This window comes from Schistocerca piceifrons, chromosome 6, assembly GCF_021461385.2.
Source record: "Schistocerca piceifrons isolate TAMUIC-IGC-003096 chromosome 6, iqSchPice1.1, whole genome shotgun sequence".
In the NCBI taxonomy this organism is placed as follows: domain Eukaryota; kingdom Metazoa; phylum Arthropoda; class Insecta; order Orthoptera; family Acrididae; genus Schistocerca; species Schistocerca piceifrons.
Genome location: NC_060143.1, coordinates 234,917,901 through 234,945,231, shown reverse-complemented (window position 1 = coordinate 234,945,231; position 27,331 = coordinate 234,917,901). Strand labels below are relative to the sequence as shown.

General features: G+C 41.6%; 1 protein-coding gene across 2 annotated transcripts in view; it reads left to right on the top strand.

Annotated features, from left to right (window-relative positions):
• The window catches only part of LOC124803049 (NF-kappa-B inhibitor-interacting Ras-like protein 2), a 75,051-nt gene that overhangs the window by 40,530 nt on the left and 7,190 nt on the right, over positions 1–27,331 (top strand). For both annotated transcript variants that reach the window (XM_047264171.1, XM_047264170.1), the window contains one exon: positions 24,210–24,476. In XM_047264171.1, the coding sequence (XP_047120127.1) occupies positions 24,210–24,476 (267 nt within the window). The remainder of the gene's footprint in view (positions 1–24,209; positions 24,477–27,331) is intronic.

The following is a 27,331-nucleotide window of genomic DNA, read 5'->3' as shown; positions in this document are numbered from 1 at the left end:
TGCTGGCTACTCTAGTCGAGCATTGTCATTATCCTGAAGGAAGTTATTCACAAGATGTGCATGATGGGGGCATGAATTGTTGTCCATGAAGAGGAATGCCTCACCAATATGCTGCTGATATGGTTGCACTATCGGTCGGAGGATGGCATTCACGATTGTGCAGCCATTATGGCACTTTCCATGACCACCAGTGGCATACGTCGGCCCACGTAATGCCGCCCCAAAACAGCAGGAAATCTCCACCTTGCTGCACTCTCTGGACAGTGTGTCTTAAGGCATTCAGCTTGACCGCGTTGCATCCAAACACGTCTCTGATGATTGTCTGGTTGGAGGCATATGCGACACTCATTGGTGAAGAGAACATGATGCCAATCCTGGGCGGTCCATTCGGCATGTTGTTGAGCCCATCTGCACCACACTGCATGGTGTCATGGTTGCAAAGGTGGACGTCGCCATGGACATCAGGAGTGAAGTTGCGCATCATACAGCCTATTGTGCACAGTTTGAGTCATAACATGACATCCTGTGGCTTCATGAAAAGCATTATTCAGCATGATGGCATTGCTGTCAGGGTTCCTCAGAGCCATAATCCGTAGGTAGCAGTCATCCACTGCAGTAGTAGCCCTTGGGTGATCTGAGTGAGGCATGTCATCTCTCTGTATCTCCTCCATGTCCAAATAACATCACTTTGGTTCACTCTGAGACGCCTGGACACTTTCCTTTTTGAGAGCCCTTCCTGGCACAAAGTAACAATGCAGACGTGATTGAACCGTGGTATTGACCATCTAGGTATGATTGAACCCTTTCTGGTGGAATGACTGGAACTGATTGGCTGTCAGAACCCCTCTGTCTAATAGGCACTGCTCATGCATGGTTGTTTACATCTTTGGGTGGGTTTAGTGACATCTCTGAACAGTCAGAGGGACTGTGTCTATGGTAAAATATCCACAGTCAACGTATATCTTCAGGAGTTCTGGGAACTGGGGTGATGCAAAACTTTTTTTGATTGTGTATTAAAAAATACTTTGAAGCCCTGAAAACAACTGAAAGGGATAGGGCCAACTAAACTTAACCTTGGCTTTGTATTGTATCAAAAGTGTTGCTAGATAGAAACCTGGATACATGTCTCATGGCTAACTTGTGATGCATTGAACAGAGTGACTACATAACAGTGCTTCACAATAATGGATCTGAGCACAACTATAATATACATTGTGTGTTGTACATCCAGAGTCTAGATATACGTGTGGTTGTTGTTTTGTATAAGCCAAAAAGCCAAAGATACATTCATCGGTACAACAAGTGTTCTTTGATTTGCTCTGGAAGGAGACTGAGGGGTACTATAAAACACAAAATATTAGCTCATTTTACTACAAAATGGATAGATGAGTTACTCAATTTTACACAGTCTATTTCCACAGAAATGTCAAGGATATATACAGCTGTCTCTCGACATTAACATTTCTTTTTATACAGACAATATACAAGCCTCTTACTCAGAGTACGTATAACAATAACTTTCACGTAGTGTTCACCCTGTTACACAGCTGACCTACCAAAAGATAATGCTGTCGTCTTTGTCGTTGATCAGAGCTCTAGCTGAGCAGTACTGTGCTAGGCCATAAGTAGAAGATCGGTTGCAGCGGCATAGTGAAAAGTCAGTGTGGCTTATAGTGTTTTGTCTTTTTTCGTGGTTGCATTTTGAGGTAGCAACCTTGGTTTGGCACCTAGCTCTTCAAACAACACATTATGGCATCACAGAAGTGAAAAGCATATTGTGTGAATACAAATTATTGATCGTGTGAAGAATGCTGATACAATAGCAGCTTTAGTATATGAATGATTGATACATAATCAGCATGGTTTCAGGAAACATCGTTCTTGTGCAACGCAGCTAGCTCTTTATTCGCACGAAGTAATGGCTGCTATCGACGCGGGATCTCAAGTTGATTCCGTATTTCTAGATTTCCGGAAAGCTTTTGACACTGTTCCTCACAAGCGACTTCTAATCAAGCTGTGGGCCTATGGGGTATCGTCTCAGTTGTGCGACTGGATTCGTGATTTTCTGTCAGGAAGGTCGCAGTTTGTAGTAATAGACGGCAAATCATTGAGTAAAACTGAAGTGATATCAGGTGCTCCCCAGGGAAGCGTCCTGGGACCTCTGCTGTTCCTGATCTATATAAAATACCTGGGTGACAATCTGAGCAGTTCTCTTAGGTTGTTCGCAGATGATGCTGTAATTTACCGCCTAGTAAGGTCATCCGAAGACCAGTATCAGTTGCAAAGTGATTTAGAAAAGATTGCTGTATGGTGTGGCAGGTGGCAGTTGGCGCTAAATAACGATAAGTGTGAGGTGATCCACATGAGTTCCAAAAGAAATCTGTTGGAATTCGATTACTCGATAAATAGTACAATTCTCAAGGCTGTCAACTCAACTAAGTACCTGGGTGTAAAAATTATGAACAACTTCAGTTGGAAAGACCACACAGATAATATTGTGGAGAAGGCGAGCCAAAGGTTGCGTTTCATTGGCAGGACACTTAGAAGATGCAACAAGTCCACTAAAGAGAGAGCTTACACTACACTCGTTCGTCCTCTGTTACAATATTGCTGTGCGGTGTGGGATCCTTACCAGGTGGGATTGACCGAGGACATCGAAAGGGTGCAAAAAAGGGCAGCTCATTTTGTATTATCGCATAATAGGTGAGAGAGTGTGGCAGATATGATACGCGAGTTGGGATGGAAGTCATTAAAGCAAAGACGTTTTTCGTCGTGGCGAGATCTATTTACGAAATTTCGGTCACCGACTTTCTCTTCCGAATGCGAAAATATTTTGTTGACCCCAACCTACATAGGTAGGAATGATCATCAAAGTAAAATAAGAGAAATCAGAGCTCGAACAGAAAGGTTTAGGTGTTCGTTTTTCCTGCGCGCTGTTCGGGAGTGGAATGGTAGGGAGATAATATGCTTGTTGTTTGATGAACCCTCTGCCAAACACTTAAATGTGAATTACACAGTAATCATGTAGATGTAGATGTAGAATGTGGTGTACCAAAAGGAGCAACCAGCAGGTGGATGAAAGAAGAGAATAAACCTTGAAGTTTTGTAAGCACAGGTGAAAGTGCTGTTGCAATGGATAGAAAAAAGGACAAATCTAGGAAAGGACAGCATCTTGGCAAATGTTTTTATAGGTGATTTTTAATAAAGCGAAATGAAAGTATACTTTTCTTCAGGGCCAATTATTAAATATGATTTTCAAGATGAAAATGTTCCCACGGAAATAGCCAGATAAGCACTGAAAAAGCAAGATTTCTTATGGCACCTGCATCACAATTTTCTGAAATTCTACACAAAGTAATGTTAGATGCAAATTTTAGTCATCAAGTGTATAAGAGCACTTTTGTTATCGACTGCTTCATATGAGAATCCTTGATGTAAAAAAATCAGTTAATGAGACTGGTTTCAAACTGAATAAAGACAGAAGTACCCTGCACTTTGCCACAAATGAATTAATTAGCCATAAGGCAAAACCTCTTCATGCAGGAAAAAGTAAAAGCCCAAAATGTTTCAAGCGTGTAAATATATCATTACAGTATACTTGTTTATTTGCTAGCTGACAATTTTGTAGTAGTAGTAAAACAAATAATGAACTGTGTTTGTAATGAAGTATTTGTGAAAACACCTTTGAAATTTTGAAACATTTGTACAAAGAAAAATTTATAATGTACAAATGTGTAAGTACAGTATCCAAATTAAGAAAAGTGGCCCTGGACAGTTCTTGTGTGCTAGGTGCAGCTGTTTAGCACGTCTACAGCGTGATTTCGTAAATGTCTCTAAGGCAATGCCTTTTCGTAACTCTATAGATGGTTGCTATTCTCACCTTCGCAGCTGACAGCTGTCAAAAGTGATGCCATGTGTCAAGGGTTTCCTTAATTTTGTTGATTGTACAAGTGTCTTAGTAGTAAAGAATAAATGTCTTAAAATTTCATGCATGATGCGATTTTTAACACATCTCAGTGTGTATGACGTCATAGCTCTTGAATTGTCACACAGTGATGCATTTGTGTAGGTACATTCAGTGACATACATGGATATTGAGTGATGCATTTGTGTGGGTACATTCAGTGACATACATGGATATTGTCTTAAATACGTAGCAAATAGAATTAGTAGCAAAGGAGTAATAAATTTAAGTGTCAAGCATGATGCGGCAGTTTTTCATTCATCTCATTTTGTATGATATCATCGGCAGTTTTTCATGCATCTCATTTTTTATGATGTCATCGGCAGTTTTTCATGCATCTCATTTTTTATGATGTCATATCTCCTGAAATATGTTTATATTAGGTAGATGGTTCTTACCCTAACAGTGATAGGTTTTGTGTCTTCAGATCCCTGATATCTCAACACCCATTCCTCTCTTTGATGACTCTGTGGCGGACCTCCTTGTTTCTTATTTTACATTCCATCTAATTGTCAACATTGTTCTCCAGATTTACTCCCATACAATGCTGTGCTCCAAATGTACATTCTCAGAAATTTCTTCCTCAGATTGAGGCTTATGTTTTTATACTAGTAGACTTGTTTTCGCCAGGAATGCTGTTTTTGCCTGTGCTAGTCTACTTTTTGTGTCTTCTTTGCTTTGTCAGACAGGCAGGCATGCATTATTTTGCTTAAAATGTAGCAGACTCCTTTGACTTCACCTACTTCATTGTCACTGATTTTGATAAGTTTGTCACTAATCTGATTTTTGCTACTCCTAATTACTTTAGACTTTCTGCAGTTTACCCTGAATTCACGTTCTGTACTCACCACGTGGTTCATTCCATTCACCAGCTCCTGTAATTCTTTTTTGTTTTCACTGTGGATAGCAATGTCTTCATGGAATGTTATCATTAATATACTTTCAGCCTGAATTTTAGTTCCACCTTTGAACTTTTTTTTTATTACTGTCAGTTCTTCCTTGATTTATTGATTGAACAGTTGGGGAAAAAGACTGCATGTACTTGTCTTAAAACTTTGTTGATCTGAGCACATTGTTCATGGTCTACCATTCTTATTCTTCCCTCTTAGTTCTTGTGGATATTATATGTCATTCATCTTTCCCTACAGCTTAATCCTATCTTTATATTACATTTTTTCAGAATTTTGAACATGTTCAGCCATGTTACAGTGTCAAATATTTTTTTCCAGTTTGATAAATCCTCTGAACATGTCTTGATTTTTCTGAAGTCTTGCTTCCAACCTTTCTGTTGCATTTACCATTCCTAAAGCTAAGCTAATCGTCATCTAACGGATCTACAGTTTTCTTTCCTATTCTTCTGTATGTTATTCATGTCAGCAGGTTGGATGCATTAGAAGTTAAACCGGTTGTGCAATAATTGTCACACATATCTGCCCTTGCTTTCTTTGGAACGGTGTGGATAAATTTTTTTCTAAAAATCTGATGGTATATCTCCAATTGTGTAGATTCTATACATTGGGTTGCCGTTTACCCCAACAATTTTTAAAATTACGAACGAATGTTATCAATAGCTTCTACTTCATTTAATCGCAGGTCTCCCAAAGATCTGTTAAACTCAGAATCTGATACTGGACCCCCTGTGTCTTCAATATCGACTCTCATTTCTTTTTCTATCTCACCATCAGATAAGTGCAGACCCCCCCCCCCCCCCCCCCCAAAAAAAAAAAAAAAAAAAAAAAAAAAAAAATTAGGCCTTCAGTGTACTCTTTTCCTCCTATCTGCTCCCTCCTCTGCATTTAACAATGGAATTTCCATTGCACTCTTCATTGTTGCCTCCATTGCTTTTAATTTCACCAAAAGATGTTTTGACTTTTCTACATGTTGAATTAATCCTTACAATGACCATATCTTTTTTGGTTTCTTTACAATTTTTCTCCAGCCATTTTGCCTTGACTTACCTACATTTTCTGTTTATTTCATTCCTGAGTGAGTAATATTGCTATATTCCTGTCTTTTCCTGAACATTTTTGTACTTCCTTCTTTCATCAATCAATTGAAATATTTTATCTGCTATTTTGCTTTCTGCTTTCTTTGCCATTATCTTCCTTGTATGTATGTTTGTCTGTCCAGTTACCCTTTTTAGAAATGTCCATTCCTCTTCAATTGAGCTGCCAGCTGTGGTATTCATTATCAAAGTACCTACAGCCTTAGATAATTTCAAACACATCTCATCATTTTTCAGCACTTCAGTACATCACTTCTTTCCACACAAATTCTTTGGGATGATCCTCGTAAACTTTTGAGTGAGTCTGTTCATCGTTACTAAATTGTGATCAGAACTCAAGTTGTCTTTCTCATCTCTCTTTCCTACTATCAAGCCCATATTTTCCTGTAACACTTCCTTCTTTTTCTTTCCAAATAGTACATTCCAGTCGCCCATAATTAGATTATAATTACCCTTTACTTACTGTATTTCCCATTCATTATCCTCATATAGTTTCTCTGCCTCCATACCTTCTGCTAGTAATGTTGATATTTACATTTGAATTATGATTGTTGAAATTGGTCTGCTGTCGATTCTGATGAGAACGGCCCTATTACTGAACTGTTTACAATAACTCACTCTCTGCCGTGTCATCCTATACCTAATGAATCCTACTCCCATTATACCATTTTTTGATTCTGTTAATATTACCATGTATTCGTCTGACCAGAAATAATTACCTTCTTCTCATTTCACTTCACTGAACCCCATTATATGTAGATTGAGCTTTTGCTTTCCCTTTTTCAGATTTTCTAGCCTCCCTGCTATGTTTGAACTTCTGACTTTTCACACCCAGCCCATAGACTGTTACTGTTTTTCACAGATTACCCAGTCTTTTTCTCATGGTTTCATATCCCTTGTAGTGGTCGTCTCCCAAAGGTCTGAATGGGGGGCTAATATGAAATTTTTTGCCAAGGACTGCGGCCGTCAATCGGCGTGGTGCAATAGATGCTCAAAATCAGGCCGAGGGCCAACGTGGTTGGAGAGGTATCGACCGCCTTCATCAACTGTTATTTAAATGTGCGGACGAGCCTCTCCGCCGCGCCATTTGAGGTAGGGTGGAAAGGCGGTCTACAGATATGTTTTGATACTGTTGGCCTGACAGAAGTTGTGGAAGGAGGATGCTATGAATTGGGGGCCATTATTGGAGACCAATATGTGAGGCAGGCCCTCTTTGGCGAGAACCTGGGCCAGGGCCGTGAGTGTGGCCTCCATGGTGGTGGACGCCAATCGGACGACAAATGGGTATTTGGAGTAGGCATCAATGATAAGTAACCACATGGACCTCAAAAACGGGCCCGCAAAATCGAGATGGATGTGATCCCAGGGCCAGCAAGGCACAGGCCAGGGTCCGAACGACTGAGGGGGGGCTTGCCTGGTGATGCGCACACACAGTGCACCCGCAGACCAGGCGGTCAGTATCGCCATCGATGCCAGGCCAATACACTTGCTGGCGAGCCAAAACTTTCATGTGTTACATACACCGGTGCCCACTGTGTAACAAACTAAGCACTTGATACCCCAAATCTGGAGGGGTGACCACCCGATGGGCATCCGACTCCATGGCCAACAGAAGGACCTCATCAACCACGGAGAGCCTGTAGGACAGGTGGCACCAGGGGCTGAAATCGATCCACATCCGCCAAGTAATATAGGAGGGCCACCCGTGGACAACGTAGTGGAGAACCTGCTGCAAGGTAGGGTCACAGCGGGTAGCCATAGAAATTGTGAAATCAGAGGAACTCCTTTTGGTCAAACACAGGATCGGGGCGTGTTGGGAGACATGACGACAAAGCGTCCACGTTAGCGTGGTGGGTGGTGGGCTTGTACCGGATGGTGTAAGTGTAATTTTGTAAAAATAACGCCCAGCGCTGGAGACGTTGAGCCGTCTGCTCTGGAAGGTGAGAGTTGGGTCCAAAAAGCGTAACTAAGGGTTTATGGTCTGTTAGGAGGGTGAACTTTGCCCCAAAGAGATTGGTGTGAAATTTTTGGATGGCGAACACGATCGTCAGGGCTTCCTTTTCAATCTGGGAGTAGTTCCATTGTGCTAGGGTCAATGTCTTAGACGCATAAGTGGTGGGCTGTTCGGAGCCATGGGCATTCCGATGCACGAGGACGGCCGCAGTGCCGTATGCTGACGCATCAGCCGCCACGACCAAGGGGCGGAGAGAAGGGGGTAAGGCAAGGGGCGGACTTCAGCATCGCCTTTAAACGGAGAAAAGCCTGGTCATAGGAGTCCCATGAAAAGGCACCCCTTTGCGATGCAAGTGATTGAGGGGTTGAGCAATGGAGGCAGCCTGGGGTAAGAACTTTAAGTAATAAGTAACCTTGCTCAAAAAGACCTGGAGTTCAGATAAGTCCTTGGGACGAGGAAGGGCCTCAATGGCGCGCGACATTACAACCTAAAGGGCGAATGCCATCTTTGCTAAGCCAGTGGCATAAGTATTCCACTTCCAGTTGAAAAAAAAACAACACTTGTCCAGCTGACAGTGTAAACCTGCAGAATGCAGAGCATGAAATAAGACGCTGAGGTTTTGCAAATGTTCCAGGTGGGAACATCCGGTGACCAAGGTGTCATCCAGATCCATGGATCAGCTGTGTCTGCTGCTCCAGGAACTGCTGGAAAATGGCTGGCACCGAAAAGACACCAAATGGAAGGCGCTTGTACTTGTACAATCCGAAAGGCGTATTGATAACCAAGATGTTCTGGGAATTGGCATCCAAGGGTAACTGGTGGTATGCCTCAGCCAGGTTGATCTTGGAAGAGTACTCTCCCCCTGGCAAGCTTGGCAAGAAGGTCTTCCTGTCAGGGAATGGGATAAGTGTCAACTAGGGACTGAGCATTGACATTAGCACTGAAGTCCTCAAACAGGCAAAGGGACCCATTGGGTTTCCGTATGACCACCAATGGTGTCGCTCAGGCACTGTATGTCACAGGCTCCAGAACAGCAGCGGCCTGGAGCCGATCAGGTTCCTTCTTAACTGCCTGCCATAAGGTGTCGGGCCCGAAAAAGCGAGGCTACGCATCGGGCCGAAGTGTGATGTGCGCCTGAAAATCAGAAGCACATCCAAGATCCGTTGCAAACGACGACGCAAAAGCAGAGCACAGATCATCCAATTCTTGAAAAGGAACAGCTGTGGAAACAACCTTAACTTCATCGGAAATTGAAAAGCCAAACAGTCGAAACGCACCCATGCCAAATATACTCGAAGCCAATGGATGGTTGACGACAAATATGGTAAGGAGTCAGGGAACACGTTTTTACGTCACCTGGACGACGAACTGCCCTCAAAGGGGAATGGAACTGTCTCTGTAGGCGACTAAATGCAAAGAGGGAGGTGACAACTCAGGAGTGCTCAGGTGGTATATATCACCATATTAATCAGGGAGACGGTGGCCCACTGTCGACCTGAAAACTGACGTCTTCAGTGAATAGGCGGAGGGGGAGGAAAAGCTTCCGCGCTGATGAGTCGTCCTGTGGGACTACTGATTGCAGAGCATGGACGGTATCTTGAGGCCCAGGAGGGGCAGGACTGGAGTGAGTCGAGCGACTATGACAAACTGATTGGATGTGGCCCTCCCTGTTACACAGCATGCACGTTTTCCAGCAGTGGGGACAATCGGCTCGTGAATGTGCAGTAAAGCCATGTGGGCAAGATGGAAGTGGGCCGCGCAACCAGCGGCGCCGATGCCATAGAGACATCACACAAAGAGGAGTCCCGATGGCGCTGGCACCAGTCGTCAGGGCCACATCGACTTTGTGAGGGCGGAACCTGCTGAGAAGCATCCATTGCCGCCACTTGCGGCCGCGCCATAAGACGCTCATTAGCTGCCTGAGCAGTTTCAAAGGAGTGCGCAATGCGGAGAATCTCTTCCAAGGAGGGGTTTTCGAGTTTCAACGCCGCAGTGCGGACCTCAGAATCAGGAGCCAGCTGAACCACCACATCCTGGATCCGGGAGTCCACCTACGAAGCCTTACACTGCTGATTGGTGCATGTAGAATCTCATCGACAGCTGAGACCGTGCAAGTCCATGACCGAGGAGCGATATGATTGACCAGGCTGTTTATCATATTGGTGGAACTCCAGCCGAGAGGCGACCACGTGGCAGCGTTGGGAATAATAGTTCATCAGCAAAAGTTACAGGTGTTGGAGCAGTACATTTTTTAGGATAGGTAAGACAGAAAGATGTCAAGTTCTACGAGAGGTCAGGATTGAATCAAATCTTCAGTTTAGGAAAGAAATTAAACAGCACAATTCTAGCACATTGGATCACCAATCACAGCTGTCAATTATAAATTTTCACCAATCACCAGAAATTTTATCTCCACCAAGTTGTATCTCAGTCCTAGGTAATTGCATTGATGAATTAAAGTCACCCAACCCAGTTGACATAATCTGCCTCTCTGAACACCATGTGACCACTGGTATAGGAACTAGGCCTAAGCACAGTGAGAAACTCAGACAGGAGAGCACTGCAAATGTTAGAATAAGGAAAGGTTCTCATAAAAGTATAATTAAAAGTAATGTAAGTATATTTCATCAAAATATTGGAAATTTAAAGAATAAAATAGATGAGCTTCTGGTTTGTTTAGAAGATTTAGAAGCTGAGGATGAAATAGATATACTATGCCTGTCTGAGCATCACATTGTTACTGATATGGATAAGCTAAATGTAAGTGGATATAAGCTCTCTGCACATGTAATGAGAGAAAATATGGAGAAAGGAGGAGTTGCCATATATGTCAAAGGTTATCATTGTGCAAAAAGTACAGAAACAAAAAAGTTTTGTGTAGAGAAACATATAGAAGCTTGTGCCTGTGAGCTTAAATTAAATAAAGGCACATTTATAATTGTAACTGTATATAGGTCCCCATCAGGAAATTTTCATCTATTTCTGAAAAATTTGGACTCCTTGTTGTGCTATCTGTCAGACAGGGGGAAGCAAATTATTATTTGTGAGGACTTCAATGTAGATTCTCTGAATGAGGGTAATAGGAAAAATGACCTTGAAGTATTACTCGGTTCTTTCAATTTGACACCCGTTATTGATTTTCCTACTCGGGTGGTAAAGGATAGCAGCTCACTGATAGATAACTTCTTTATAGACCAGATAAATGCTCAGCCTGTTGAGAATGGTCTTTCTGATCATGGTGCACAGCTAGTTACAAAATATGACATAGCTCCATTCAGCAATACTAAACAGTCCTCCAAAGTAGTACGTTCAGTCAACGATTTAACAATTGCAAATTTCAGGGAAAGCCTACAGCAGTTAGACTGGGATGAGGTGTACCGTGAACCTGATGCCAATTTAAAATATAATTTATTTCATGACATTTTTGTAAATGCATTTGAAAACTGCTTCCCCAAGAAAATAGTTAAATATACTTGTAAGAAACCTTGTAACAAACCATGGCTTACGAAGGGTATAAAAATATCTTGTAACCGGAAAAGGGAAATGTATCTGACAGCAAGAAAGAATAGTGTCCCAGAAACTATCAAACATTATAAAAACTACTGCGTTATATAAGAAAAGTTATTAAAAAATCCAGAAGTATGTGTATCATGTCTGAAATCAGCAACTCTGATAATAAAATTAAAACAATTTGGAATATTATTAAAAGAGAAACAGGTCAACCAAGAGCACAGGAAGACAGTATTACCATCAAATTGAATGAAAACTTTACAAACAAAAAGTCAGAAGTTGAAAATATTTTTAATAATAATTTTCTAAATGTTGTGGAGTAGTAGGATCCAGGTGTTCATTAGAAGATGCTAGGCTGTTAATGGGAGAGGCCATACCTACGCAATATGATACAATTGAAATCTCACCCACTTCTCCCTCTGAAATTAGGAAAATAATAAACTTGCTTAAAAGCAAAAACTCACGTGGAATTGATGGCATTTCCAGCAAAATACTAAAAGCTTGTTCTCAACAGATAAGTAAGATTCTCAGCCACCTGTGTAATAGCTCTCTGGAACAGGGCATTTTCCCTGCTAGACTGAAATATGCTATTGTTATACCTTTGCATAAAAAGGGGGATAGATCTGATGTCAACAATTACCGTCCAATCTCCCTTCTAACAGCTTTATCCAAAATTTTTGAGAAAGTAATGTATTCAAGAGTAGCTTCACATATCTGTAAAAATGAAGTACTAACAAAATGTCAGTTTGGTTTCCAGAAAGGTTTTTCAACAGAAAATGGTATATATGCTTTCACCAATCAAATTTTGAATGATCTGAATAACCAAACACCACCCATTGGGATTTTTTGTGATCTCTCAAAGGCTTTTGATTGTGTAAATCACGAAATTCTGCTAGACAAGCTCAAGTATTGTGGCATGAGTGGGACAGTGCACAAATGGTTTAATTCATACCTAACTGGAAGAGTGCAGAAAGTTGAAATAAGCAGTTCTCATAATATGCAAAGATCAGCACATTCCTCAAACTGGGGAACTATCAAGAATGGGGTTCCACAAGGGTCAGTCTTGGGTCCTTTGTTGTTCTTAATATATATTAATGACTTGCCATTCTATATTCATGAAGAGGCAAAGTTAGTTCTCTTTGCTGATGATACAAGTATGGTAATCACACCTGACAAACAAGAATTAACTGATGAAATTGTCAATACTGTCTTTCATAAAATTACTAAGTGGTTCCTTGTAAACAGACTCTCACTGAATTTTGATAAGACACAGTACATACAGTTCCGTACAGTGAATGGTATTACGCCATTAATAAATATAGACCTTAATCAGAAGCATATAGCTAAGGTAGAATATTCCTAATTTTTGGGTGTGTCCATTGATGAGAGATTAAATTGGAAGAAACACATTGATGATCTGCTGAAACGTTTGAGTTCAGCTACTTATGCAATAAGGGTCATTGCAAATTTTGGTGATAAACATCTTAGTAAATTAGCTTACTACACCTATTTTCACTCATTGCTTTCATATGGCATCATATTTTGGGGTAATTCATCACTGAGGAATAAAATATTTATTGCACAAAAGCGTGTAATCAGAATAATAGCTGGAGTCCACCCAAGATCATCCTGCAGACATTTATTTAAGGATCTAGGGATATTCACAGTAGCTTCTCAGTATATATACTCTCTTATGAAATTTGTTATTAACAACCAAACCCAATTCAAAAGTAATATCAGTGTGCATAACTACAATACTAGGAGAAAGGATGATCTTCACTATTCAAGATTAAGTCTAACTTTAGCACAGAAAGGGGTGAATTATACTGGCACTAAAGTCTTTGGTCACTTACCAAATAGTATCAAAAGTCTGACAGATAACCAACAAGTATTTAAGAAGAAATTAAAAGAATTTCTGAATGACAACTCCTTCTACTCCATAGAGGAATTTTTAGATATAAATTAAGAAAAAAAAAAGAAAAAAGAAAAAATATTAAAAAAGTAAAAATAAAAAAATAAAAAACACAAAAAATAAAAAGTTGTTATATTAACTTAAGTATGTTGTTAAATTAACTTAATTATGTCATGTATTGGAAAATTTGACTCGTTCCACATCATTACGAAATATCGTATTCATGATCCATGGAACTAGTATTAATCTAATCTAATCTAAAAGGCATATCTCCTGGAAAGAGAGAGCCACAGGATTGGACAATGGTGCCACCTTGTGGAGAAGAAAGAACTGTCTGGGGAGGCTCAAGACAAAAACAACGACCGCTGCAAGGAGTCATCTGTGACTTGAAAAGCTGTGAAATGTTGTTTCAGTCAATGTAAATATGTTTCCCAGTCTTCTTTAGTGTCATTAAATGGTGGGAATGGTGGCGGATGTGGGAAAGCATCGGACACCTGAGGACTCGGAAGCTGTTGTGGTAATGCGTCCTGGGCATCGTCTTCGTCCGTTAACAACCACAGCGACTGTTGTAAGATGTCTATCTGGAGCTGTTGCTGCTGCATGAGCTGCTGCTGATGCTCTAGAAGACAGACCAACTTTGCCTCCATGCTAACAGCAACCACTGTTTACCTTGTCGCCAAAATGTTGTAACCACGACCGTTCTGGTCGCGGGGTTGCTGAGAATAAAAGCGCGGCAGGACCAGATGGAAGTGGCCCGCGAAGAAACAAAACGAATGGGGAAGGATGGACACGAACAATGACGGAAGACCGGACACGAACAATGACGGAAGACCGAAGAAGACCTAACGAACAACAACACACAAATATTAATGGGGTCACAAGCTAAACCTTGTGAATTTACAACATCCGCTCGTACACGGAAACCAAGTAAACACACTGTGCGTAGCCGAGATGTTTATAGAGTAACACGAATATCAGACTGCCTGCTGAGCGAGAAGCAGGTGCTTAAATACCTGATAGAGTACATTGCTATTGACCGCTGGGACCATGTGCTCCACTGTGGTGTCCTCACATTATACGTGGGCCAAGAGTGTGTGCGCAGCCGTGGCTTATGGCGGAACGGCTGGAGAGACCTCTAGTGGTAATCGAGGTCCATGCCGTCTGGCGCTGATTCGAAACCTGCGGCTCTTGGTACCAGACTGACAATGCAAATCATCAGTTTGATGACTGTTAGGAGTTGCTGGAACAAGTGTTCCATTGAAGGAAATGCAGCAGATGAAAAACGTGATGACTCAGGTTTCAACAACAATGACATCCAGTTGGTATGTGATGTTCTACTGTGCAGTATTGATCTTTAAGACTTGAACTGTTGGACATTCGTGGACTATGGTGATCTGATTTCAGAGATAATAGGTTACAAGAATATTGTTGATACTGTATGAAACGGGAGTTGTAATGCAGGCCAACATATACACATGAAACTGTGGACATTATAAACAAAGTGATTATTTCGATGGAGAGACTGAGTGAACCATATTTAGCAGTTGTACCTGATGAACATAAAGCAATACACAAACGAAAATGCATGAGATAACACACAAAAAGAAGTAATAAGCTTCTTCAGATCAGTGGAAAAATGAATGTACAGCAGCTTGCAGACACTGTTGTAAATAGTTGTGTGTTTTGTAGTGTATTTTTATACTAATATTAAAAAGGGAAACACTTCCTACTATTGTGCAAAATTATATTTATTTGATTACGAACCAGCTTTCGGCTTTTCAGGCAATCTTCAGGTGTTGCAAAAATATATAAAACATGAAATGTGATACAGATCTTACTTGTACAAAAGATACAGAAATGACAATGTTTACATAGAAAAACATAACAATAATTACCTTAACTAAAAAAGAGGTAAACAAAGTTTTTACATGGAGATACATTTAACAAATGATGAAAAAAAAGATGAATTTATGGTTGGCATCTAGTATATCTAATAACCCGCCAGGGTAGCTGAGAGCACTAATGCGCAGCTTCCTGGACTCGGGTAGGCGCGCCGGCTCCGGATCGAATCTGCCCGGCAGATTAACGATGAAAGCCGGTATGCCAGCCAGCCTGGATGTGGTTTTTAGGCAGTTTTCCACATCCCGCTACGTGAATACCGGGCTTGTCCCCACGTTCCACCTCAGTTACATGACTCGCAGACATTTGGCAGTTACATGGCTGGCACTAGACGCAAACAGCTGGGGTACACTAAATCTGTCCTGGCAGGGGGGAAGGGGGGGGGGGGGGCATTTGGTGTGGCGACAAGAAGGGCATCTGGCCACCCTCTGCAACTAACACTGCCAAATCAATAGTAACAAGGCTGACCCTGCATTGAAGCAGGACAAAGGCCCAAGAAAGAAAGAAAGAAATCTAGTCTATCTAATGAAGAGTTAATTTAATGAAGGGGAAAATGGAAACTGAGTCTGATCATTAAATATTAGGTTGTTGATTTCCAGTTGGGTCATCTTTCTGCTTTTCTTGAAAGAATGTAAAACTTCACATTCTACATCATATGAATGGTTTTCTGCTAAAAGATGATTAGCAAAGGTCAAATCTTTCTTCCTTAATTGCCAGCTTCTCTCCCATCTTCACATAGCATAGTTGCCGCAGCTCTGCCTGCCTGACTAATGTAACCTTCTTGCAAGTCATTTTATATACACCACTGTGTGCCAAGAATTGCAGTTTGTCTTCACTATCGAATAAAAATTTTGATATGTTATTGATATTATAATATGCAGGTCTGTAGTTATGAAACAAACTTTTTCTGAGATCGTCTGAAATGTTGCCAATATATAGAATTTTGCACCAGACTTTGTAACTACTGAATGATTGCTGTTTGCCAGTGTACAGAACAGTATAATTTTATTTTTTAGTAAAATATTGTTAATCGGGACAAATCTATAGCTATTGCTGAAGTGATTTGTTTAAGGGATTTTTGATGGTTTGTAGTTCTTTTTTGATTTGGATAATGGAACAGATATGAGGGGATGCACTATTGAATGAAAAGCAGTGTGGATGCTGTGAGCATGCAAGAATTACCATATCATTAGCTATGTTTTTTCTATAATGCTAAACATTTGTTTTCTTGTACTAGTACTATAGGAAAGCCTCCCAGCTCCATTGCAAAACCAAATCTTTGTTTGTGTGAGTTTAAATGCTGTAGTAACGTATCCTAATGTGTAGTGTTAAGAGTCCAGAGACACTGCATTTCATCGACATATCTGAACCAATACTTAATCTTACAGTTAAATGGCTGTTTCTGAAAGAAAACTTGTACGAAACTGCACATAGAAATTTCTGGTAGTTTAGGACTAGTGACATTGAATGATGCTAGTTTGTAACTTGGTGGGATTTTCATATCTTTAATTTTGTCAACAAGAGCCATAGAATGTTTGTTACCAAACATAGTTTAAAATTGGTTTTCTTTTTAATGATATGATAAAGCTCTTTCATAAGTAGGTAATATGGAGCAGAGAAGGATGACACTATCTTTATGTAATTTGGGTAGACCATACAGTCCAGGATCCATAGGATTCATATTAACTAGCATACAGTATTTCTGTATAAACACTGTCGTTTTTCATGATGAATAAAGCCACTCCAGTTGTCCTTGACTAATCCTTTATTTAGGTAAAATAAAAATAACGTTATTTAGGTAAATAAAGGATTAGTGAAGTATGACTGAAGCAGATTTATTCATCATGAAAAATTTTAGCAACAGTTGTGGATGTCCCACAGGGAGTACATTATGACTGTCATTTTCGTATCTTTTGTGCAAAAAATATCTGTGTCATTCGCACTTCATGTTGACCTGGGTTTGCGACATTTAGTTGTCACCTGAAGGTAGCCTGAGAAGCCGAGAACTGGTTTGTGACCAAATAAATATAAATTTGCAGAACATTAGGAGGGTCTTTCCTTTTTTATTTTTATCATGTTCTATCGAGCTCCAGTGGAAAATTCAGTTAATATTATACACATTGTAGTGCAGCACATTATTTTATTTGGATCTACTGTAGTCTTATTGTTGGGTCGCCATTTCAGTGAAGTTTATCGATTGCTGTGTGTACATTATATAGCACAGTATGACTTTTATGAAGAAGTACTGAAAAGTACTGCCTCTGAATTTATGTGGAGCCTACTAACACTTTTTAAATAAACAAATTTTATTAACATTCTACATCTTTGTTCTTCTTGGCCACTTATTTATATCTCAATATAGCCACCCAAGCAACAAATAAATTTCACCCTATGAGAGGCCATCACTGTGGCATATTTGACTTTGTTAGTGGAGCCACAACTTTACCTCTGCTTGCACTGGTACATCACTATCAAAGTGAAGTCCGTGTAGGCATTCTTTAAGTTTTGGAAACCATGACCGAAGTAGTTACATTACATACTGCCGTGTTAAATACTAGAATTTGGAGACCTCTAGCGACGTGGGCCTGCAGCTGCAAATATGTAGATGAAGAATGAAGATGTAGCATTTTAATAACGTTTGTTTTCTTTAAAAATCTTTAAGAATTTTCACATAAAGAGCTTGGAGACATCATGCTTCACCATGCCCTTGTATTAGATGCATTCCAAGCTTTCTGTGTTGTCATTACACAGCTCACTTGATATACCATATTTACGCTATAATGCAAGACTAAAGCATGTCTCCTGACACCAGCATTATATTGAGTTTCTACTTTACATGACTGCATTTCACAGGTGCAGCGACCACTGCCGTTGAGCAAGAGGCCATCAGTTAAATTCCTTGGATAATAACATCAAACAATGGAAAATCCAGGATGGAATGTAGCAATACAAGAGAAGGAAAGTTGCTACTCACCATATAGCGGAGGTGCTGAGTCGCGTAGGCACAATGATAAGATTCACACAATCATAGCTTTCAGCCATTAAGGCCTTTGTCAGCAGTAGACACACATACACAAACACGCGCGCACCCTCCCACCCACCCACCCACCCACCCACACACACACACACACACACACACACACACACACTCTCTCTCTCTCTCTCTCTCTCTCTCTCTCTCTCTCTCTCACACGCAAGCACAACTTGCACACACATCTACAGTCTCAGAGAGCTGAAACTACATTGCGAGCGGCAGCACCAGTACATGATGGGAGTGGCGAGTGGATGACGGTAAGGAGGAGGCTGGGGCGGGGAGGGGGAGGGATAGTATGGTGGGAGTGGCGGACAGTGAAGTGTTACAGTTTAGACGGAGGGCAGGAGAGAAGGTGCGGAGGGGGGAGGGGGGGAGGGGGTAATTAGTGGAAAGGAGAGAAATAAAAATAAATTAAGACTGAGTGTGGTGGTGAAATGACAGCTGTGCAGTGCTGGAATTGGAACAGGGAGGGGGCTGGATGGGTGAGGACAGTGACTAACGAAGGTTGAGGCCAGGAGTGTTATGGGAACATATGATGTATTGCAGGGAAAGTTCCCACCTGCGCAGTTCAAAAAAGCTGGTGTTGGTGGGAAGGATCCATATGGCACAGGCTGTGAAGCAGTCATTGAGATGAGGCTTATCATGTTTGTCATCGTGTTCAGCTACAGGGTGGTCAACTTGTTTCTTGGCTACAGTTTGTCGGTAACCATTCATGCAGACAGACAGCTTGTTGGTTGTCATGCCTACATAGAATGCAGCACAGTGGTTGCAGCTGAACTTTAAATCACATGACTGGTTTCACAGGTGGCTCTGCCTTTGATGGGATAGGTGATGTTAGTGACCGGACTGGAGTAGGTGGTGGTAGGAGGATGTATGGGACAGGTCTTGCATCTAGGTTTATTACAGGGGTATGAGCCATGAGGTAAGGGATTGGGAGCAGGGGTTGTGTAAGGACGGATGAGTATATTGTGTAGGTTCGGTGGACGGCGGAATACCATGGTAGGAGGAGTGGGAAGAATAGTGGGTACGACATTTCTCATTTCAGGGCACGACGAGAGGTAATCGAAACCATGGTGGAGAATGTAATTCAGTTGCTCCAGTCCCGGATGGTACTGAGTTACGAGGGGAATGCTCCTCTGTGGCTGGACTGTGGGACTTTGGGAGGTGGTAGGAGACTGGAAAGATAAGGCATGGGAAATTTGTTTTTATACAAGGATGGGAGGATAATTACAGTCAGTGAAGGCTTCAGTGAGACCCTCAGTATATTTAGAGAGGAACTGCTTAGTACTGCAGATGCGACGATCATGGGTGGCTAGGCTGTACGGAAGGGACTTCTTGGTATGAAACGGGTGGCAGCTGACGAAGTGGAGGTATTGCTGGTGGTTATTAGGTTTGATATGGACGGAGGTACTGATGTAGCCATCTCTGAGGTGGAGGTCAACATCTAGGAAGGTGGCTTGTTGGGTTGAGTAGGACCAGGTGAAGCAAATGGGGGAGATGTTGTTGAGGTTCTGGAGGAATGTGAATAAGGTGTCCTCATCTTCAATTGAGATAGCAAAGATGTCATCATTGAATCTGAACCAGGTGAGGGGCTTAGGATTCTGAGTTTTTAGAAAGGATTCCTCTAGATGGCCCATGAATAGGTTAGCATAGGCTGGTGCCATGCGGGTGCCCATAGCCGTACCGCGGATTTGTTTGTAGGTAATGCCTTCAAAGGAGAAGTAATTTTGGGCGGGGATGGTCATGGAGACTAGGAAGGAGGTTGTTGGTTTGGAATCCATAGGGCATTTGGAAAGGTAGTGTTGGTTAGCAGTAAGGCCATGGGCATTAGGAATGTTAGTGTACAGGGAGGTGGCATCAATTATGATGAGCAGGGCACCGTGTGGTAAAGGAAAAGGAACTGTGGAGAGTCGGTCGAGGAAATGCTTGGTATCTTTTATATAGGAGGATAGGTTCTGGGTAATAGGTTGAAGGTGTTGGTCTACGAGAGCAGAGATTCTCTCAGTGGGGGCACAGTAACCGGCTACAATGGGGCATCCTGGGTGGTTGGGTTGATGCACTTTAGGAAGCATGTAGAAGGTGGGAGTGCGGGGAGTGGTAGGGGTAAGTAGAGAGATGGACTCTGGGGAGAGGTTCTGGGATGGGCCTAATGATTTGAGTAGTGACTGGAGATCCTGTTGGATTGCTGGAATGGGATCACTGTGGCATGGTTTGTAGGTGGAACTATCTGACAGCTGACAGAGTCCTTCTGCCACGTTCTGCGGTTCAAAACTATGGTGGTGGAGCTTTTGTCTGAAGGTAGGATTATAAGATCGGGATCAGTTTTTAGATGGTGGACTGTGGTTCTTTCTGCAGAAGTCAGGTTAGTATGCATGTTGAGGGATTTGGGGAATGATTGTGAGGCAAAGTTCAAAGATAAGAAATTCTGGAAAGTTAACAGGGGGTGGTTTGGAGGCAGTGGGGGTGGATCACGGTTGGATGGAGGAGTGAACCGAGTTAGGCAAGGTTCAATATTGGTCTTTGGTTGAGTCTGATTGGTCGGGTTGGTGGCGAAAAAGTGTTTCCACTGTAGGGACCGGGAGAAGGAGAGAAGGTCTTTAACTAGTCCTGCATGGTTGAATTTGGGAGTGGGACAAAAGGTGAGGCCTTTGGAAAGGACTGATATTTCTGTGGGACTGAGGCTTCTGGAAGAAAGGTTCACGACTGTGTTGCGGGTCTGTTTAGGTTTTGAGTTCTGTGTGGTGGTGGGCGGGAGTTCTGAAGGGTGGGATAAGTGTAGTAGGTCTGCGAAACAGGGTTTGTCAGCTATGAGGGGGTGTGAGGGAGGTTTGGAGGTTGTTGTAGAAGTGGTGGACAGTGCTACTCCGAGGTGGGACTAGGAAGTGAGAAGGATGGATAGCTTTTAGAGGTGGCGTTGTGCATGTTGCACAAGTTCCTGCAGGGCGAGAGTTTCAGTGTGTGTTATGGGTTCCAGGAATTTGGGATTACGTAACAGGAGAATTTTGCGGATGGAGAGAAGGTACTGCAAGGAGGATTGGGCTTGGTTGATATGGTTTTGCAGGACTATGTTGGTGAGGGCCACTGAACAGGTGGAGGTCATTGTGGAAGGAGGGGTGGCAACTAGAGATGGGTAATTTGATGGTAAGGCCATTAGGGGGGATTTCATGAGCCAAGTAGCAACGCAGGGACAGTACGTGGGTCTGGGATCTGGCTAGGTATAAGGAAACTTTTCTGTATTGACCCAGATTGAAGGCGCAAGGATCCATGGTGGTGCAAAAATGCAAAAAAACACGTAAGAAAGTACAATTACGTCCGAAAAATTACGCAGAAATACACCCAAATATGTGTGAAAAGTATGAAATGGATGCACAGGGTGGGAAAAAAGAGATGAAATCTGAGGAAGACAACGATATTGGAAGGTGAAAACTCACTAAAATTGGCGAGAAGTCACGAAAGTCAAAGTAGAGAATAACTAATCATTAATAAATGTATGTATATTACTGTGGGTAGCAGGTTTGAGGATGGATAAGCGTAGAAAGAGGGGCGGCAGATGTGACTGGATGAGGTGGATTTAGTGGGTGCGAACAGGGGTAGAACGGAGAAAGTGTAGTAGGTGGGATGCTAACATGGTACACCAAATGTGAGACACTTTAACAAGGCATATTTATTAGAACAATCTTCCACTAGGAATTATTCTAAAGATATGAGATGGCATTCACAGATGAGTAGATAACTACGTCATGGGGACTGCGTAACTACGTTGTGCAAAATATACCATAACAAATAAGTGTAGCATTTCCTGAATGATGAGATTCAGTAACACGCTTGCAATGTCAAATTCACTGCATAGTAGAACCAAAAAAGTACTGTGTAAAACATCTCACCGTAGCCCATATTGCAAGATAATTACACGGTTCAAACATGAAGTAAGGTTAATGAGTAGACTGCAGAGCAAATTACATAATGGATATTGCAATTTATCATTCCTTCTTTTAAAGGGGGACAGCAATAGTTTGGTTTGGTGATTGTACAATGTTTACCACCAGTTCTGCATATGAGCTTTGTGACTTCCTTAGAGTGTTAAATGAAAGGTGTTTGCATTAAAGTGTTGAAACTATTACTGCAGAATTTGGGTGGGATATTTATTATATGAACAGCAGCATAGTTGTGGAAAGTAAGTCATCTTGTTTCTCAGTATGCTGTTTCATTGATTTCCTCCATATCGGACATTTAATGAAATCCTCTCCAGTATGTCACAACAATATCTAACTGGTTTGTATAGTTTGTCTTTGAGTTCACTGATATGTAATAGCTAATGTCTGAGGTCCATCATATCGTAGGTTGTATCTTTGCTTCTTGACTTTTCCATGTCACAGTAATATGAAGAAGTGTAATATTTTCACAGTGAAGATAAAGTTACCCAGATGTTTTCTAATCATTATGTAATTTTTCTCACTTGTAACTATATGCTTTTTCTTTTTGTGTCTTCGGGACTGATCTGAAGATGATTATCACTAATTAACAGTAGTTACGAAGTAAAACACAGTAATCAAACGATGGAAAATCCGGATTGGAGTGTAACAATATTATGAAGAGGAAAGTTGCTACTCAGCATATAGCAGAGTCACTGAGTCGCAGATAGGCATAACTAAAAGACTGTCACAAATAAAGCTTTCAGCCATTAAGGCCTACGTCAACATTGGGGGAGGGATAGTATGGTGGGGGTGGCGGACAGTGAAGTGGTGCCGGTTAGAAAGAGGGCGGGAGAGAGGTGGGGGGGGGGAATAGCGGAAAAGAGAAGTAAAAAGACTGGGTGTGATAGTGGAATGACGGCTGTGTAGTGCTGGAATGGGAACAGGGAAGGGGCTAGATGGGTGAGGACAGTGACTAACAAAGGTTGAGACAAGGAGGGTGTATTGCAGGGAAAGTTCCCACTTGTGCAGTTCAGAAAAGCTGGTGTTGGTGGTGGGAAGGATCCATATGGCACAGGCTGCGAAGCAGTCACTGAAATGAAGGATGTCATATTTGGCGGTGCATTCAGTAACAGGGTGGTCCACTTGTTTCTTGGCCACAGTTTGTCAGTGGCCATTCACATGGACAGACACCTTGTTGGTTGTCATGCCCATATAGAATCCAGCACAGTGGTTGCAACTCAGCTTGTAGATCACATGACTGGTTTCAGAGGTAACCGTGCCTCTGATGGGGTAGGTGATGTTTGTGACCAGAGTAGGTGGGGGGTGGGAGGATGCATGGGACAGGTCTTGCACCTAGGTCTATTACAGGGCTTTGAACCATGAGGTAAGGGGTTGGGAACAGGTGTTGTGTAGGGATGGATGAATATACTGTGTAGGTTTGATGGACGGCGGAATACCACTGTAGGAGGGGCGGGAAGGATTGTGGGAAGAACATTTCTCATTTCAGGGCACGACGAGAGATAGTTGAAACCCTGGGGGAGAATGTAATTCAGTTAGTTGCTCCAACAACTCCAAACAAAATAAATTTAAGTTCAATCATTGGCATAAGTACATCAATTGCAAAATGTCACTTGCAGTACCCTTCAACTCTTGTGCAGTCTGGCTTGTGGAACTTGTGAATCTTACAGTCATGTTCAGCTTGAATGTGCCCATCTCTCTGCCTTTGACTCATTGTGCTATAAAACATGCATACAATGTTGACACATTGTGATTGCACTTGTGTGTCTTATGGTGAAGAACCTCTTATTACACAGTGCTCATTTAGTTAGATGCCTGGTCACCTTTACCTACAGAGTAATAAAGAGTGTGAAGTTGGAGAGGAGAGAGAAGAAGATTACAGTACAGAAGAATGATTAAAGTGAAACATGGGAATGAATTTTATTATATTCTACACTGCACGATCTATGCTCCTCCAATTGAATACACTTTTATTTCAGAAAACTGTAATTTTTTTCAGGAGTTGCATTCAACAATAGAAGACATATATGTAGCCAATATTGAAACAGATCGTGGTACAAGAGAAAAGGTCCGGTTCTACGATATATGTGGCTTAGATCAACCACTTCCAAACAGTCCAGCATCACGAGATCAACCGCAGTTGCCACGACAGTATTTTGGACTTGCAGATGGCTATGTTTTAGTCTATGATACTGACAGACCAGAGTCTCTTGATGCCCTGATTGCATTAAAAAAGGATATAGACAGGAACAGAGAAAAGAAAGAGGTAATACTGAGTTATGTTCTTATTTTATTAGTGTGCACATCCAGTGATTTTAAAACTGGAGTTAGTAACCCACCTATAATGAGCAGTTGTGACATTTTGGCACTGCAAGGAAGAGACATATTCACTGAATTTGCTGCCTCATCCAGAAGAATGATTATCTGTGAAAAATAAAAGAAATGTCTTGACCTGTTACTATATTTAGCTGAATAAAAGAATGGAAAATTCAGGATGGAATTATAATAATATTATGAAAAAGATAGATTGCTACTCTTCTCATAGAGGATGTGCTAAGTTATTGGCAAGCACAATGAAAAGACTGCTTAACATTTAAGCATTCTGACAAAGAAGTTGTCCTTCAGAAATAGAAAACACACACACACACACACACACACACACACACACACACACACACACACACACACACCACTGTGACTGTACATCTGTAAAAGATCAGTATTGCATCATTTGTAGTCAGCTGTCTTTTATGCAACATGTATCACAGATGAGAATGCACTGTTTGGCATTTACTGACTGCCTGGTTGTCAAATGGAATTCTTCCAACTTGTACTACTTGTAGTATAAAGGCACAACTATCTTCCTTTCCTACACATTTTCTTCACTTCATTTTTGAACTATCACTTGAGACTTCCTGAGTATAATAGGAGATCCAAGTTTGGTTAATATGTGATGATGATCGAAATGTTACATCGTGGTGTTTAGTTCTTGTAGGAGGAATGACATATCTTGATTTTGCCTCTCTTTTCCAGTCCAGTGAATGAATGAGGGACACACAAAAACACAGTTTCAGGCAAGGCAAGATTGCTGCATGTGAGTCCTCATTGCTGTTGCTCCTATGTTGACAGTCCTTAATACCTGTAAAATTGTATTGGTTATTCTTACAACTTTTCACCTAATGAGTTGATATTGTCTGACATTGCAACAAGTTGTGAATGGCCTGAATAAGATGCATCTTCAACCGGTAACAAACATAGCAGCTCCTCTCTGAATTGCTTCGATGTCTTTCTTCAGTCTGACCTGGTATGGATCCCAAACACTCGAGCAGTACTCAAGAACAGGTGGCACCACCATCCTGTGTGCAGTCTCCTTTACAGGTGAACCACTCTTTCCTAAAATTCTCCCAATAAACCAAAGTTGACCATAAGCCTATCTGACCATTGTTCTTACACTAATTCTAACTTTGTTCAGCTTTTGTTTGTCAGCTAGATTTTGACTTCTCTTGAAGCTGTGATGAATCTCTCTTTGTTTACATAGCAGTGTTCCAACATGGATGTTAAACCATGGTGGGTCTTTCTCATCTTGTACAACCTTGTTCAGAACATTGTTCAGAACATACTTGTCTAAGGCATGTTGAATGATGCATTTGAAGGTTTTTCATTCATGCTCCACATCTTCATCCTCATCACTGACCATTTGATGCTGCCTACTCAGATACTCAGCAATTTGATCCTGTCACTCTTTCTAAGCAAAAACAACTTCGTACCTTTCTTAACATTCCTTGCAAAACCTGTAGTCATAGTTGCTTTCACAGCCTTATCACCACCAATAGCTTCCTCTGTGGTAACTGATTTGATAAGATCTGCTCTGTTTTTTGCTGGGAGGTCCAAGACGTTACCTTCATGATTGGTTCTCTGACTATCTGTTTGGAGTAATTTTTGGACAAGACATTTAGAGTACTGTCAAACGTATCCCTGTCACTGGCACCAGTTTTGATAGCATGACTCTCCCAGTCTATTTGTGACAAGTTGAAGTAACCCCTACACCCTCCCCTGCCATTACAACAGTATGATCAGGAAAATTATTAACAATATTCTGAAAGTTCTCTCTGAGGCACTATAGCCTTTGACCCATGTGGCCCATAAAAGCATCCAGTTACGATTTTTGACTGACCTTTGATGCTTAACTTCGCCTAGATTAATTCACATTTGGAATCCATGATAACCTCGCTACATATTTTTGAGTTCTTTAATATTTTTGCTAACCTACCCTTATGATGCCAACGACCTTGCCTCAGGAAGTTAAGCACTGTTGGGCTGGGCTAGCACTTAGATGGGTGACCATCCAGTCTGCCAAGTGTTGTTGGTAAGCAGGGTGCACTCAGCCCATGTGAGGCAAACTGAGGAGCTACTTGATTGAGAAGTAGCGGCTCCAGTCTCGAAAACTGACATACGGCCAGGAGAGCAGTGTGCTGACCACATGCCCCTCCATATCCGCATCCTGTGATATTTGTGGGGTGAGGATGACATGATGGTTGGTTGGTACCGTTGGGCCTTCATGGCCTGTTCGGGCGGAGTTTACTTTTAGTTTTACCCTCATGATAAATATTCCAATCTGAACTTATGATTTCATTGCTGTTCCTAATACAATCCGGGAATTATAACCTTCGGTGATACTAATTCTTGGACCTTGGATGCTCCTGCGGTTTACTAATATCATATTAACCTTTTCTATCTGATCTATGAGAATGATGTTTCTCTGAGAACATTGTGGCCGTTGTAACTTCGATTTTGGCAGACAATTCATCTCTGATCCCAAGTGGGGGAGGGGTTCTCCAAACAAGAGGACCACGATCTATCATGGGTACAATTCTACAGATAGTCAGCTTAGTCTGCACCCTGCGTGTGATGCTACTTGCCTTCACCATATCTTTAGCCCACTGAAAGGAGCTGAGGAAGGCCTTAGAAACCAAGTGGCAGGCATCATTCGTGTCGACATGTGCTACTATTTGCTACCCGTTGCACCTGGTTCACTCAATAGCTGCCTAGCTGTGGTGCTAATTAGGTTGTAATATAAGCAAAACAAGAGGAGAATAAAAAAACACTAAAATCTGCTCTGCA